A 17,482-nucleotide genomic window follows, 5' to 3' on the forward strand; every position below is an offset into this window, starting at 1 on the left:
CAGACAGAGCAAGGTTGCTTTTGATTGCAAGATGAAGGAAGCTGTTTGTGAGGTTGTTATTACCCCATGTGTTAGTTTTGGCCCGCTCATTGGCCAGTGCTGATCTCAGCAGTGATGAGCCATCCTGTGATTTGCCAACAGCTGTATGAAAAAAAGAAGGTTGAACACTAAAGAAAAATGAAGGCCTTTTTCAGTTTGAGAGATGGTCTGCATCCTGTCAAATTAAAACCTGAAAATGTAAATATATGTAAATATTCTTCTTAAAGTTTGCCAAGCAGAACTGACTGTTGAGAAGGTAAGACACGAAAGGCAATACTTTTAAAGCCTCAGTTACATTGCGATTCAAAGTGCATTTAAGAAGTAGGATTTGACTATGAAGACTTATCATGAGCTCTTTCCTCAAAATCTTACAAAGGTGGTGTAGAACCTAAAAAAATGTATGTGATCAGTGTAGGATGTGCTGTCTTTAGCCAATAGTCCACCAACTCCTGGTAGCAGGCTGCACATATATGCCAAGTCTTTTCACATAGTGCAAAGTACATCTGGCACTTGCCTTGGTAACAGGGTGATATAGTAACAGTCGCCAGGGCCCTTTGACCTCAAATGAGCAGTTTGTGGAGGCAGAAATTAAATCTAAATAAAAGTAAGTATTCAGTCAGTTATGTCTCTGCTGTCTAAAAAAAATACACTTAAAACCAACCAATTTTGTAGAACTGCTATGATTATTTTCAACACGTTAGGTAATGTGTGATGAAAAGATTTTAAGATCTATACATTTTTTTTAAAAAAGTACTTGGTTGACAGCAGCTGAGTGTGCTACATTTCTTTGCAAAGTTCAACTGTTGGATGAAACTCTTATTTTTGTGGGCCCACACACAGTTTAAAAAGAAAAGAAAACACACTGATTCATTTGGTGAAACATTGTTAACTATGCTCATACTCATTTTTAAAGAACAACATTGCATTACTTACACCCCCAAAAAGCTTAGATATTGAGAGATACTACATCTCACAGAAGCAGAAAGAGGATTTTTTAGAAGAAGCCAACTTTTGAAAAGAACATTTGGCATTTTTGGGACAGAATATGGCAAATGCAGTGAAGCTATTTGCAGATGATGCTTTTATATTCATGGACACCATACACTGAGTCTAGAACATTTTTAAGTATTAAGAGACGTGGATAGACAAGAGTGATATTTTTCAACCAAAGCTGACTATGATAAAACTGTATGTTTTCTAAAACGTAATGATTATGTCACAGACAAAAAAAAAGAAAGAAAGACAAAAAAAAGATTTTAAGGAGGAATTACCAGTGGGGTTACGAGGCTTCTCAGGTGCACTAGTGGGTGCCTTAGTGGTTTGCACATGAATGGAGTCACCTCTGGAGGCTAACTTAGTAAGAAGGACGGCTGTGATGTTGGCATGGGGGGCTTTGGTGGACAGAAGTTTGGGGAGGGCAGGAGTGGGAATATCCGCTGGTTGGGTGGTGTTGTTTCTAATTGTGTTTCCTTTTTCTGGGATGAAAGAGAAAAGAGGTACTGAGGTCATAGGAAACTGCTCAGTGTTTGTTTTTGCTTGATGTGTACACTATGATATAAAATAAAACAGACATGCATTTTGACTAATTTCATCCAGCAACTCTGGAGAAATTCAAGTCATCAGATACATGTCTTTCAAAACTGGAAATTTGTTTAGCTTTTCTGTCAGGATAGGACATGGTATAGATACTTCATTTGATACTAAATAAAACATGTTCATAATGAAGGGTCCTCACTGGCTTATTGGTTGGTGATATGCAGTAGTGTGAAAAAGTGTTTGCCATCTTCCTGATTTCTGTTCTTTTTTATGTTTGTCACACTTAAATGTATGAGATCATCAAAAACTGTCAATATTAGGCAAAACACAGAATGCAGTTTTTAAACACAGGTTTAAGAAATCACTTAAATAGCACCTGCCTGACAGAGTGGAATAGACCAAAACATCCTCAATGCCATACATTATGATGCAATCCAAGGAAATCCAGGAACAAATGAGAAACAAATTAATTGAGATCTCCCGGTTTGGAAAACATTATAAAGCCATTTCTAAAGCTGTGGGACTCCAGAAAACCACAGTGAGAGCTATTATCCACAAATGGCAAAAACATGAAACAGCTGTGAACCTTCGCAGGAGTTACCAGCCAAGAGGTCACAAAAGACACCATAACAACATCTAAACAACTGCAGGCCTCACTTGCCTCAGTTAAGGTTAGTGTTCATGACTCCACCATGAGAAAGAGACTGGGCAAAATGGCCTGCATGACAGAGTTCCAAGACCACTGCTGAGCTAAAGAGCATGAAGGATTGTCTAAGTGTTGCTAGAAAACATCTTTCCGATCCCCAAGACTTTTGGGAAAATACTCTGTGGAGTGACAAAATAAAAGCTGAGCTTTTTGGAAGGTGTGTGCACCATTAAATATGATGTAAAAGTAACACAGTATATCAGAACTTTATACCATCATTAAAAAATGGTGGTGGTAGTGTGATGGTCTAGGGATGTTTTGCTGCTTCAGGAACTGGAAGACTTGCTATGGTAAAAGGAACCATGAATTCTGCTCTCTACCAAAACATTCTGAAGGAGAAGGCTATAACATGCTTGGTTTCTGCAACAGGACAATCATTCAAAACACACCAGCAAGTCCATCTCTTAATAAAAACAAAATGGAGATTTTGGAGTGGCCTAGTCAAAGTCCTGACCTCAATCTGACTGAGATGCTGTGGCATGACCTTACAGAGGCAGGTATTGCTCGAAAACCCTCCAAAGTGGCTGAATTACAAGAATTCTGCAAAGAGGGGCTGGGCAAAATTCCTCCACAGTGCTGTAACAGACTGACTGCCAGTTATCGCAAATGCTTGACTCCACTTGCTGCTGCTTGTTCCAGTTATTAGGTTTAGCAGGAAATCACTTTTCACACTTTTCCACATGCAGGTTTTTTTTCCCCCTTAATAATAAACACCTTCATTCAGAAACTGTTTTTTGTGTTTACTTGTGTTATCTGTGTCTAATATTGAGTTCTTTTGGGATGATCTGAAACATTGACGTCTCACAAACATACAAAAAAAACAGAAGATCAGGAAAGGGGCAAACACTTTTTCACACCATTGTATTTAGCCAGCATTTTCCTGTTGTAGATCAAGATCTAATATTTCTGTTAAAACCAGTTAGAAAACTCTGGTTTCATACCAGATACCCAGCCCTAGATTCCAGAAGATTTGTTTATTTTCAAACAGATGCCTAAAGAATTTGATTTTGTTCCCTATAATCTCGTACCTCAGAGAAATACAGAAAAGTTTGAAGACATTGTACTTTGGGAGGATTTTGCAGAACGACTTGTGTTGGCTTTCCTGGATGGGAAATTCCAACCACGTCTGCGTCTGAACTGGCTGACATGCACTCCTGTCATGCAGACTGACTGAAGAGAGCGGTGACTTGCAACAAGTAGGATGGGGACAGCTGGACAGACAGACAAGATGGATGACAGAGGAATGGAGGAGTTCTGACTAAAACTGGTTTACTTTAAATAGCTGATGGTTTGAATATAATCTACAGATGTAATGATAATACTGTAGTGTTGAGCCCTTGTACCTCTCAGAGGTAAAAATATCAGGTATTAATTGAAAAGTCTAAGAAAGAAAAATATCATTGATCAAAGAAAGCAGATGAAAGGAGAAAAGAAATGAATGCTGAAGCATGATGGCTGTCATATACATTTCAGCAGTGTGGTTTGAAAAAATGAGCTGCAGCTACTTTTGGAATGGGCAGGCCAAGGGGAACTTACTGATCTCCAGGGACATCATTTCCTCGCCTTGTTTTGACTTTCTAACTGGGCTTAAGACATGCTAACATGCAGCCAATCTCAATAGCTGCACACCCCACCCCCACCCCTCCCAGGTGCATCACAGGCTCAGGCGAAGCAGATAAAGATGCACTGCAAATGAGTGAAGCTGATGGTTAAAGAATAAAAGAGCGTCTGTTTCGTTACCGGGGGACACGTGAGGAAATTTGGGCTCAGAAGAGCCAGGCACAGGGATAGTTTCCTGCTGGCTCTCGGGAGGTGCTGTTGGAAATAACACGGTGGGTTTATAAGGGGAAAAATGTCAAAATTAAAGAGGATAGGGTTGGAGAGACAATCAATTCTTTGTGAAACCTAGTTTGGGAAAAGCAGCCATTGGGTTAGACTGATGAGGCTTTTTATAAACAAATCTTCAACATCCTTTAGTGCTGTGAATTTCTTACTTTGAAACATTTAAAGAATGTTGCTTTCTCACTTTCTCACATCTGCAATGTGAGGATTGAAACTGCATTTTGGTGCCTGTTTTCCATCAGTAGAACCCTTTAAGGAAGCTTTTGTGCTGTGCTGTGTGAGCAACTTCTCTGTTGCCCAGAGAGGAAGAAAAGTAAAAGTATGCAAACAGGGAGAAAAGAAAGAAAGAGCAGTAATCACCAAAGGACGTGCGTGGAGCTCCAGGGAACCCTGGGTTTTTGAACAAAGTAGGCGTTCGAGGGCCTGTTCCATTGTGCAGGGCTGCAAACAAGTCAACAAAGATGTTAAAGAAAAACAATGAAATGGTTCAGCATGAGCCGTTCAGCAGACAGATGTCTAAGTGCAGAATACAAGTCTGATGTTTTCAGAAAGATCAGCAGCTATTATATTTGGTGCATAAAGCTTGGCTTGAACTTCAGGATAATTGGAAGTTGTTGTGTTTTTCCTACTGCAAAGTGTGAGTGTTTCGAACCAGCCTGAACCTGTTTTGTTGTGGTGGCCTATGAGAACACATTACTGACTGTACACACCTAAACTGAAGTCCAACAGATTCCACAAATCACGCCAGGAAGAAATAATGACTGAACAGACTATATGTTAATTAAAGACAAAATCATAAATCTTACCATAACGAGGAGCAAAGAGGGGTGTCTGTTTGTAAAAGAAAAAAAAGAAAGAAAGAACAAAGAATGTCAACTTTAGACATGTTTAAATCAAATATACATAAACACAAGGACTCCTAAGCTCATGATGCACTGCTTTGAAAAATTAGACCTCAACCTTTAAATTCTGTAGAAACCCAGATGTAATTTTCCTTTAATGAAGACTTATTATCTTCACCTTTAATTTTATTTACAATATGTTTGTATATCTTCCTATTTTCTTTCTTCAAGTTTTATTAATTTAAGAAAACCTTTTTGGCATATTCATTGCCATAATACTTTACATTAAATATGAAGTAAGCTTACTGACCAAAAACAAATACACAAATTAAAAATATGGCACATTTTTTGATGTTTTAGAATTTAATCATAATGAATAGCCATAATTATACAAAAGCAAACAGTAAAAAATGTTATTAATGTCACATAAAGTAAGCGCAGCATAGTTTGTTCATGTTATTATTTACTTCATTAAATATTTTTCAAGTACATTTTGAGGTATTTAAGTAAATATAAAGTTTGAAGCAGTCTATTCTACATGTATCCATGATTTAAAAATTTAAAAGGTCATTACATTTACATCGCAGATGTAGCAGCATTTAATTTGTTACAGTACAGCAGGTTACTTACCCCCAGCTTGACTGGAGGACTGTTACGCGGCTTGTATGACTTCTGTCTATTTTTATCTGTGAAAAAAGTGCAGAGAAAAAGCAGTAAAATTAATCATTATTATTATTAAAAATCAATTAGCCATTGCTTTGCAAAAAAAAAATGATAATAAAAACTTTTCTTGGAAGAGATTGTAAACTTTTTCTTAACATCAAAATCAAGGCTTGATGTTTTCTTTAGCTTTAGCCTTTATGATTCCAGTGGTGACAAGTACTTAAGTAACTCCTTACTGCCCATGCTGGTGTTGTGGATGACGGGTTTGCTCCATGTGCCACTGCGGTCATCCTTGTTGGAGCGGACGCCAAACTCATAAGGCGTGTTGGGTTTCAGGTTATCAATGACTGTGTCGCTTGTTGGGCATGTCTGGTAGATCCAATTCCTGTTTCTCTCTCTGTAGCGGATAGTGTAGAATCTGATGGAGAAAAAGGAAAAATGCCTTTACCAACAGCAAGGTGGTTAGATTGTCTGAAAACTGCCCTTGGAGCTCCTCAGGGTTCTATTCTTGGTCCTTTGTATTTTAACTTCATATGCTTATATGTAATGTTCTTTTATTTTATTTTATTTTAATTCTCAATAGCTTGGTTGTGTTTCAGCAATAAATCGATTTGGCCATGCTTACATTCATTGACTTGTATAAAACACAACGGTTATCTTTGTAATTTACCGAGAGGAAACAGGTAAAGTAGCTGATCTAAACATGTTAGCAACCAGCTGCCTAATACTAATTCCAAAAACTACAAAGAAATGGGTTAATTAGACTGACAGTATCACACATTTCTGGAGGAGTGACTTAAGCTCCTCATATTTTAGGTTTATATTGTGATAAACACAAATAGCAAGCCAAGTCTTTGAAACAATTAATGCCATAATACCATTATGGTAAAGATTTTTTTATCAAGGATAGGAATAAAAATTACCTACAGATACAGCTGTGTAAAAAAATGTATATGTTTGTCTACAAATTAACTGGTCTGTATTTGTATCCATTGAAAGTGTGCTGTACATAAATAAATCTTTGGCTAACCAGCACTTACCACAGTTTAGGGAATCACAAAATGAGTTTTTGATTTATTTTACTTTTTTTTAAATTAGCTATTAAAATAACAAAATGCTTACAGTTACAGACTGAGAACAGACTGCCAGATGGTGTCCCAAATAATGGAACAAACTCGCCTGTAATTCTTTGCTTTGGCAGCTCTTTGTTAAAGAGGCAGGTATTAACAGGAACTTGTGTGACACTGATATAAAGTTCCTATGTAATCCAAACCTATGGCCACTATCTTACTTAAGCAGTTTGAAATTGTACTAATATCTGACCAACTGTTTTTATACATTGCTGTTAAGTGAAATAATGCTTTGAACTTTCAAAACTAAAATCAGATAGATGCTTAAAGAGCCCATTTAGAGCTGCAGAACAAAAAGAATGTGCTTTCAAAGTGCAGCTTTTACATTTAATAGACTTTGACCCACTTTAAATACACTAGAATTGTGTCTAGTTGGTATTAGAGGGATCGAAACTGTATAAGGAGCCATAATGTCTGAGATTCATAGGTAGAAAAACTGGGTTATGCAGAATTAAACAAAACTAAATCACTGATGACTGTGGTTGCAGGTCTGCTTCGTAGACTGTGCAGGATGTGTCCGGCTGCATCTTGTCAAAGTTTCCCTGATCACAAGACTGAAGGTTTCAGAAAGCATCAAAGTGTCCCAGTGGTACGACATATGGATGACATACACAATCCAGTACCAGCGTCTTCATGCCGTGCGGTTTCTCTCTGGCTGCCTGTATCCACCGTGACCTCAGTGTGGAAACAACTTCGTCCATTAGGTGTTGTTAATTCTGGCGGCCACAAAGCCAATCTCCACTTTCACTCCTTCAAGTTCTGTTTTTCAGAGCAGGGATCCAAAAATCTGAGGCAGCAGCCAAACCCTCCACAGATGGAGCTGACATTAGGTTTTAATAAGACGCCCAGAGTGGCAGAGGACGCCTAGGTTTTCCTAGGTTTTAGGCTTTCCAATGGCTCCTCCAACTTGTTTGACAGGGAAGGAAAATATGTATTATTAGAGGCAGCAGAGATCAAGGGGTGATGGAAAAGAGCATTGGTGAGTCTCAGTCGGTGTAATATCACTCAACACACTGGGACAGTTCAAGCTCAACAGCAGTAGAGATTTCAGGGTTGTAATTCATCATCTTGATTGGTTGAAGGTGATTTGTCTCTGAGTAACGTCGAGCTTTGGAAAAGGGCTTTCTGGTTGTCCATAAAACATAAAATACACAAGAGGAGGTAAAAAGCTTTCATGTTCACTAAAACTGGTTTTATGATGAATCTGTGACATATGTGAAGTTACTCATCATAAAGGTAAACCCCAAAAATTAATTGTCAATATTTTACCAGACTGTGAACTGTTCCTTAACATATTCCTGAAAGCTCAAAGCTTTAGAGACAGAGCTCAGTGTACAGCTTAGACAAAATATGCAATCAGCATTGGGACAACAAGTGAAGTTAATCACCCGTCTTCCAGACATTCGTTCATGATGTTCCCTTCATAGGGTGTCTTCAGATAGTTTCCCCAGGACAGTAGCACAGCGGATGGGCTAATAGAACCAATCACCAGGTGAAGCGGCTTCTCCAGGTTCACTTTACCTGTTGTGACAAGTGAGTACAGAGTGAGACTATGTGTTGGCCTGTTTATCAGTTTGAAGCCCACATGTAGCTACCAGCATACCTGTGCAGTGTTTCTTCACATCGTTAGCTGGGATTGGTTGGACGGCCACCAGGTACTTTGGTTCTGCATCTGAAAAAAAATGTCAAATGAGGTCAGGCTTTGTGATGTACACCCAACAGAATGATGCAGACAAAGAGGAATAAAAGCCAACAAAGTTGGATAAAACCACAAAACACAGTTGCAGACAGTACCTTTTTTTTTTTTTTCAAATAGTGGTATAGTTACAACCTGTACTGCTGCAACTACCATGGCAAGTATGTTGCAACCTTCCCTACAGAAACATGAACATCTCATGTGGGAGTTCACAGAGGCTGAAACATGTGAGGAATTCTCCACTCTGTTATGGTGATTATGTCATGGCGGGTATTATTGCCCCCTCCCTCCCCCACCTTCCTCCCACACATGGACAGAAAGTAGACACACAGATGTGAATGATTATAGATAAGGAGAGAGTTTCTTTGCTGAAATACAAGGATGGCAGTTTAAACATCCACATGTGAAAACACTCACATCTTCTTTCATAATAATCTGATTTCCATCAGATGTTTTCTGCTTTTGTTCTTTGCGTCTTTAACTCTAGAGTTCAGCCTCAACTTGTTTGCGTTTATCTGTAATTTTTTCTGTTCTCACCCACATCACGGTTTCCTTTTCCAGCACAAACTCATCTCTTAGTCTGACTTTCTTTAGTCAATTTAACAGTGCAAAGTGTGGCTTACATACAGGAACATTGGCCTAGTTCCCCGTAAAAATAAAGAAACTTTTGTAAATGTCTGGGAATCACTGAGAACTCACTGATATTATATTCAGCACACATAACTACGGCACTATATGTATCATAAAACACTACAAAATATAAAATCACAAAAGCTACAAAGAGTTTTAAAAAGGTGTAAAAAAAAGTAAAGTATTACAGAAGTTATGATGTAAAAATAGCTACAAAACTGCAAAACAACTAGGTGAACGCACCAGAAGTCTTATAAAATAACAACAAAGTTTTGTAAAACAGCTATGAAGTGGTTTTAAAGAATAAAAATTACAGGTCAAAATCATTTGTAAGCCTACACTGAAAATCATTGTTCCTTTCTTAGTGACCTTTGAACTCCTCCTGATGACTGAGCTCTCTGAGTTTCACTCAGTCATCAGTGTGAAAGTAAAAGTTCCACCCTCACTTATTAAACCTCTCTGGAGACCTTTTTAAATGATGAATGACTGTTAAAGCAGCTGCTGTTTCTTCCTGCCTTTAGCGTGGACACAATTCAGCTTTTTTATTTATGACCAGTTATGGGGGAGGAACTCCTCACTGTCAAACTGAACACATTTACTCTGCAAATATCGTCTGATGTTTGTGATCAATAACTCAGCTCCTCATATTTGATTAATATTTCAGCCTTCTGTGCAATCAATATGGTAATTTTTTTTCCTGTATCACGATGTTCTGTAGCATCTAATAAAGCCGCAGCCAGGTGATGAAATGCTTCTTTATCACAATCTCCTCCTACACCAGACTTCATTTAAAATTATAGCGTTTTCTGACAGTTCTCTGGACTGAGTGATGTTTAACTTTCCAGTAAGAAAATGTCCTGAAGCTGATTTTTTTTCTAAAAACAAACCAGTGTCTTTGTTGGTTTGAGAGGAGACTGTATTCATCTCTACAAATGTAAACATGTCCCACCCCCCAAATGACCCCATCAATCACATGCCCTAAACAGATTAAGGATTTGTCTGTATTTACCAAACCATCCTCCAAACCTGAGCCAAAATTCAGATGTTTTTAACACCATACAGTGCTACTGTTTCTCCACTCTCGTGCAGTAAAGTTTAAATTGAAACAGCAACAGTTTGCCTGCAGAGGAAATGGTGAAGTATCCCTGAGTCGTCATGAAGCCATGTTTGTGTCTCATGTGGCTAAAAAAACCAAAACCCCGAAACCACCGGCAGCGTCGGATTTAAAGAGTCAACACTGCGGTTGCAGTCCTCCTGGAACTGCTGATGGATGATCCTCCATTGAGGGTTTTTAAACAGGAAGGTAAACACCGCAGGAAATGTTTAAGAGCAGTTCTGATACCACAGTCCCGCCCAGATCGTCAAACTGACATGACATGACCTTGAGGCAGAAGTGGCAGTGATGAGAGATGAGTGGTGAAAATGAAGAAGGAGATTAAATTAAAATTCTCCCAGAGGAGCTCCAAGATCCTCCTGTATCTAACTGTTTATATGTGTTTATCATCTGTCTTCTGGATTTAATTTTCCCACAGTGAGGAAAGTAAACATGACATGGAAGAATGGGATACCTGATTTTCCCAGCAGCACATGAACTCAGCATGTCTCATAATGCCAAGAAAGGAAGAAACACTCAGATCTGAATTATTCAAATCAAATAATCTGAAGATGTTTGGATGTGTGGTGAGCTGTCCACCAAACCTCAGCCAGATATTGCACAGTTTGAACAAGGTACAAACCCATATGGAAAAGAAAAGAAAATCTTATAAAGTTTGTATCTGTCTTGTGTGAAATTTGTATGAAAAGCATACAAGAGTGAAAACAGATATAAGATCCTTAGGAAAATTGTATGATGTATGTTTTGGATACTTACTAAAACAATATATGAAAGTGGCCACTTTCATGAGTAAATCATATAAGCCTTATATGATTCACTATATGAAGTAGGCCACATCTGATGCAAGTCTTTTATAATTTTTTTCTATTTCTTTTCCATATGGGAAGCAACTAAGTAAAGAAATGAAGCTCACAATTGATGAGAAAAGCTTTTCTGTTCACCGAACCTAAGCCAAATTTTAAGTCATATTAATTAATCATCAATGGCAAAATATATTTTATGTCATCAGAAATATACCAAGAAAATCAAAGCTAGACCATGCAAATTCTGGCAATTTTTAATCAGAATCATCAGAATCAGATTAGCTTATTAGTCCCAGAGGAAATTATGTGGTCACAGTTGCTCAAAGAGAGTCAGAAAACATATAGCATCCAAAAGACTAAAAAAACAGACCCAAACTTAATCAAAAGTTGGAACTTCACTTCCATATCTGACTTAAGTATCTTTAATGAGATACACAGAGAGACTGGAGTAAAGCTGATGTTTCTCAGCAAACTGCTAATGTTGTACCAATTTATAACACAAGCAAAAGTATTATGCCAGAGTTCGGATGTTTTCATCAAAGCCAATCAAGCAGTTGATGAGAAAATTGTCTTTAAAAGTTTGGGCTCTTTCTTTGAAGTCTCCACCAAAACTGATGCCAACTTTTAAGGAAGTTCCATCAATCATCTGAGGAAAAACTACCACATTTATTTTTTACCAGAAATCTATCTAGAAAACCAGTGCCAGACTTCTGGCACAATTTGGCTATTTCTACCATAAGATTTGAAGAAAACAAAAAGACAAAAATTTATCATCACACGAGTAAATGAGGGCCTGTCTACCAACCTTCAGCCGCCTCTTCATCATTGAATTAGTATCTTAGTGACCCACACAGAGAAAGTCACTATTACTGTACATTAATCAGAAAAGTAGGGACGCAGTGAATAAAGTATTTAAAATAGCACCATTAAACTTCAGCCAAAGTCTGTGTAATTTTAAACATAGTAAGAAACTACTTCCAGCAGGATGAAAAGAAGCTCAAAGCTGATAAGAACTGCAACTGCATCCAAAATCAGTAATGTCATTCATGAACAGCCCAATTTAGTTGATTTTAAAGAAAGTACAAAGCTAAATTCGCTACACTCTCATCACCAAGAAATTAAGCTCTCGAGGCTAAGAGAACCTGGATAAAAACATCCAAAAGGCAAGAAAAGTTGAGCGTTTTGGAACCTGTCCATCAACCGAAATGTTGTAGCCTCTTGACTTCTAATTCTGCCAACATACAAGGCGATACTGAGCAGAATTTGGGTTTTCACACAAAGGATCAGCACGAAACCTCAGCCAAATTTAGTCATATTTTAATGTTTCATAATGCCAACATGAAAAGCAGTTTTAACCCAGGATTTATGTTTTTTTTTCACTTCCACATCTCTCACTAAAGCAAATGTATCCAAGACCATAAACAAACTTCAGCCAAATCTGGTGCATTTTTGTGAGCATAATGCAGAGCCAATATTTGTCATTAGATGATAAATGGGCTTTCCTGCTTGAGGAGAAAAGTCCTCATAATTCTGGTCTAAATCCCAAAAGCTGCTGCAGTCATTTAGTCCCAAGTCTGCAGGAGTGCAAACAAACTCATCCTGCATGAAAACTGGTGTTGAAGGATGACTTTCAGCCGGTTTTCTGTTAACCCTCTCACTGTGGCCGATTATATGCATCATACCATTGCAACTTTTAGAGCTTTCTTGGTGTGATGGGATAAAAATTCTTGGCTGCGCTTCAGAAAACGGATCAGAGCCACCTGCTGCTGTCACTGTGAGACTCTGCTGCTTCTCAAAGCTTCTTACATTCTTCTTTTCCCGAAAGTATTCCTACAGAAACTCTCACTTTCCCACGAGTGTAAAGTTTTAGACATGGAGGTTTGGTGGTCACACCGATGCAGAAACAAAAGTTCCAGAATCAAAACAACGCAAAGTCGTGGTTTGGCACAGATTTAATCAGCTCCTCATGAACCTGTTTAATGTTTTAAAGACAGACACTAATACGTTCAGATTCTGAGAATTGTATAAAGGGAAAATATTCGGAAAAGGGAGTGGAAGGTTTCATTTTGCCCAAGTGTACAATTTTTTTCTAATAAACTTTTAAGGAAATGCATAAAGATCTGCTGCCTTTTATCTGCAAAGATCATCTCCATCAACAACTTGATACTGATTAAAACTAATGGAAAAGTAAATTGGAAAAGAAAAACATTATAAATATACACATACTGTAGATGAAGAAATGTTTGTGGGTCTTACCCATCTCAGTCTCGTAGGGCTGTCCGTTTTCAGGCAGCTGGATGAACTGTTTGGAGAACATGCTGCTGCCGTAACCCAGAATATAACCCTCTAACTTCACATCTGGACTTGGACGCACAAACTTCATCACAATGGTGTCACCAGTGGCGTTGATTCGAACCTTCATGTTCTGTCGACGCACTAAGGAAGAGAAGAAGCAAGACTATTAGGGAATATCAGGAATTCAACAACAAATACTCAAGGTGAGAAAAAAATCATAACATAATCAAAGTTCATATAATAAAAATTTACAGAGTCAGAACTGTGTGATACATTAAAAAGACATTTTGGTTTTTGACTCAAAAAATTGGTACCAAGACCAGATTTAAATGTTTCAAGCTCTGATTTACTAAGGCATAAATATGGGTTGAAGACCCCCTGGCAACATCTGGTTGATAGGTAAAAACGACTGATAATGAGTGGTTGCTGGCTGTCTCAAGTTGAAATCAGTCATAAAAAGGGTGGCTGTAGCTCGGGTGGCAGAGCAGGTCAACCACTTTTCAGAAGGTTGGTGGTTCAATCCCAGGCTGCCTCCTAGCTGCATGCATGCCAAATGTCCTTGGGCAAGATACTAACCGCTTGTTTGCCTACTGGTGGTGGTTAGAGGGGAACCATTTGTTTTAGCTTTACAGAAAAATCAAAGACCAAAGTGAGGACAGACAGGGACTCTGTGGGGCGATCGTGGCTCAAGAGTTGGGAGTTTGCCTTGTAATCGGAAGGTTGCCGGTTTGAGCCCCGGCTCGGACAGTCTCGGTCGTTGTGTCCTTGGGCAAGACACTTCACCTACCGCCTACTGGTGTTGGCCAGAAGGGCCGATGGCGCAATATGGCAGCCTCGCTTCTGTCAGTCTGCCCCAGGGCAGCTGTGGCTACAACTGTAGCTTGCCTCCACATGTGTGTGAATGGGTGGATGACTGGGTGTGTAAAGCGCCTTGGGGTCCCTAGGGGGGACTAGTAAAAGCGCATTTACCATTTACACCAGCTCCAGTATCGCTCTGAGCTTTTACAGTCAATCATCTTGGATATCAAGTAAGAATTCAGAGTTCAACCACATTTCACTGTAAGTACAAATTAATTAAATAGTCTTTATGAACACAAAGACAAGATACTTACTAATTCAAATTTTTAATTCAAAAAGTGATTGAAACATGGCATGTTATCGAATCTTCAAGTCAGTCAAATAAGGATTTTCTAATAAGATGCCCAAAACTCTAAAACTGGTCTGGAGAAAACGTTTCTACACGGGCCTATAAGACTTTACTTTTATAGAAATTGGCTTAGAAAGAAATGGGGAAAAAATCAAAAGAGTCAAAAGTGTGGCCTACTTACTGCAGGAGTTATTTAAAGTTATTGTAACATGATTAAAGAGGGTATTTGCACTCGAAGCTAATCACTGAAGCTTAGTCTAGCCCACTCAGTGTCACACTGTGATCCAGCGGGTACCCCTTTAGTGTCTTTTTCCATGGTGTCTGAAATAGAAACCATGAGACTGTGGCCACATGTTCTTTGCTGGTGTAGCCACTGTCACAGGATGAAAACAAAGGAGAAAGTTGTTGCAGATGACAAAAGTTTTTTTTCCTAACATGTGGTTTTACATTCTCAAGGGACTTATTTTAACACAAAACAGGACCTTTTCCTAAAACAAACCAAGATAATCTCACTGCAACTGGAAAAAAAGGAGTAAAGGTTATGTTTTTAGAAATCAAAGGCAGTAAAAACAAACCATGGTGAAAATTTTATTGATATATAGCTCCATCAAACAAAAACCCAAACCACGCAGTTGTTAGTGCCTGGACCTAAGCAAGAATCTAGACCAAGTTCATAAAACGTCCATAAAGGACACAAACCAGACACAAACATGTCAATTACATGAACAGCACAATAATCAATCAGCACAGTGTGGATTTTTTAGGTCTCTAAAATAATGCTATTTTCTCTTGGAGGACCAATGACAAAGGAGATCCTATATAGATTCCTGCAACACAAACGGCCAGTGTTGCACGATGTCTTCAAACGAGACAATGTTTGTTCATCAATTTTAAAATGTTTCTTGTTTTTGTTTGCTTTGTTTGTTGTTTGTTGGAGAGAAATCACATTTCCCTTGACAGGTTATTGAGATTCTGTTTTATATGTTTGGGGACGTCATTTTTGGAATAAATGCTATATTAAATTCCTGATGATGGAAAGAGTTTTTAGAGTTTTCCAACACTTTTATTACAAAATGAATTTATTTCAAAGAGACAATAATTATGTCTGTCAATTTTCTTCTTCTTACCCAAAGTTATGTTCAAGACAATCCTTTCCTCAGGTTTTCCAATTCCTCCTGTGGGATCCTGAGAGAGATCCATGGGATATACAACTGATTTCATGATATTGGTGTACGTTATGGTCTCCTCAGAGCTTGGCATTCCATGCCCAGAAAACCTGGGCTGGTGTCCAGAAGGCATTTGGATTAGATGGCCGAACCACCTCAACTGGATGAATACTGGCTCTATTCTAAGCTCTGTCCAGTTTATAGCCCAGTAACATGGAAGTTTCTGACTGGACTGAACATTCCAGTCTGAAGGTACAGTCTGTTCTGTAGGGGAAGTCATGCTTTGATTACATTTCACGCTGAGATGGATATCTCATCTAGAATCCACATTCTGTATATCTCTGTTTTTCATGGGCTTTTACGATTTCCCTCAGAGCCTCTGCTCAAGCAGTTAATGAGCATGTTTGGTGTCCAGTGGCAGATCCTCCTGACCTCTGTCTGCAGGGTTCAAGTGCATCATCATGGTCCACATTTAAAATTTTAACAAGGACAAAATGTTTCAGTCCTGCAGGGTTTTCTCTATAAACTTTTTATTTTCCAGGCCCCAGAGCTCTGACAGTGTACAAATACAGGAAAGCACAAGGAGGTCCAAATTACTCTATGAATAAGCTGCTTTAAACCAAGCCAGCATCAAACTTAGCCTCCTCAGAGTCAGAACTCGCAGACATGAAACAGATTTGACTTCCATTTCCTGTGCATCATTATCTCTGATAATCCACTCAGAAACTGGAGAAAAGACGTTCAGAAGCTGCCTGGGAATCAGTCTGTTTTCAGTTTTCCTTTAGCGTCACAGTAACAGTACATCAATGAAACACTGTAAACTGAGAGTTCAGCAGACACTTCAACTACCCGTGAAGAGATACAGGCTGAAAATGTCCAACTGTACCCAAATCAAGGTTACTTCATGTGAATACACCAGAAGAACTCAAACTTTGACCTGGAAAGTCCTAAACCTAAAATGGCTGAATCAGCAGGACTTGCAGCCTCTTTAAGTTTTCCACATCAGCCAGGGTTGCTTGCTTTTCCAACACTTTCCCACCATTTAAAGAGGATCGACTTGCTTGAACATGATGAAGCTGTTAAGAGTTCATCTGTATTTGGCTTTCTCTTGAATCCACACCATGAAAACTCAATGACGAGGCAATCACACATGTGACGCTTCATGTTCCTCTCCGTGCCTTCATGTGGCTTTCCGAGCTATGGTAACATTCAGACTGGCTTCTGAAGAACTCCAAACCAGTCCCAGCATTACGAAACTGTTAGCTGGAGTTTTGTAAGGTTTCCCACATGTAATCCCAAAAATTCCTCTGTCTTTAAAATGTTTCTACTCTGAACACAGAAATTCACTACACAGTTGTTATTATTCTCTAGCTTCTGATGATCTATCTTATCAGGTAGATCTTGTCTAGCTGTCACCACAATGCAGTATCTCAGAAAATTGTAAGGATTTTTTATATACATTTATGATCCAAATACAATGCTCATGTAACGCTGCAAATTTGTAATATTTCACCACACTGTATTTAAATATGTCCAGTTTTTTTTTTAAGATTGCTGCAGCAACTTAATGTGCACCAATATAGGTGCTGCCCCTTGCTTTGTGTGGTTCTGCTGCAGGTTTATATCTGTTAAAAGGGAGTTTTTCCTTCTCACTGTCGCCAAAGCACTTTCCCATAGGCAGGTGATCTGATTGTTGGAGTTTCAGTCTTTTCTTTGTGTTATGTACAGTCTTCACCTTACCTAACTGTTGTTTGGTGCCATATAGATAAAACTGAACTGAAACTGAATTGTAATGGTGTTGCAAAGCCCATGTAGATGATATTGAATGCTGGAATTTTGACAATTTTTGACTTTGTAGGTCTTTAACGAAGAT

At 38.5% G+C, this 17,482-nt stretch overlaps 1 protein-coding gene across 11 annotated transcripts in view; it reads right to left on the reverse strand.

Moving 5' to 3' along the window:
* LOC102778169 (target of Nesh-SH3-like) overlaps nt 1-17,482 on the reverse strand; it is a 35,927-nt gene that overhangs the window by 13,250 nt on the left and 5,195 nt on the right. For 3 of the 11 annotated variants that reach the window (XM_035912630.2, XM_035912629.2, XM_006802014.2), the window contains exons 2-8: nt 13,258-13,437; nt 8,362-8,430; nt 8,147-8,279; nt 5,865-6,046; nt 5,596-5,651; nt 4,930-4,954; nt 4,484-4,564 (exon numbers count right to left, since the gene is read on the reverse strand). In XM_035912630.2, coding sequence (XP_035768523.1) covers nt 4,484-4,564; nt 4,930-4,954; nt 5,596-5,651; nt 5,865-6,046; nt 8,147-8,279; nt 8,362-8,430; nt 13,258-13,437 — 726 coding nt within the window. Of the gene's footprint in view, nt 1-63; nt 142-1,310; nt 1,515-4,021; nt 4,097-4,483; nt 4,565-4,929; nt 4,955-5,595; nt 5,652-5,864; nt 6,047-8,146; nt 8,280-8,361; nt 8,431-13,257; nt 13,438-17,482 lie in introns of all 11 variants that reach the window. The other 8 variants (XM_087836011.1, XM_087836009.1, XM_035912628.2 and 5 more) reach the window with 5 other exon arrangements.

The sequence above is a fragment of the Neolamprologus brichardi genome, chromosome 23 (assembly GCF_056152115.1).
Source record: "Neolamprologus brichardi isolate AB-2024 chromosome 23, ASM5615211v1, whole genome shotgun sequence".
Lineage (NCBI taxonomy): Eukaryota > Metazoa > Chordata > Actinopteri > Cichliformes > Cichlidae > Neolamprologus > Neolamprologus brichardi.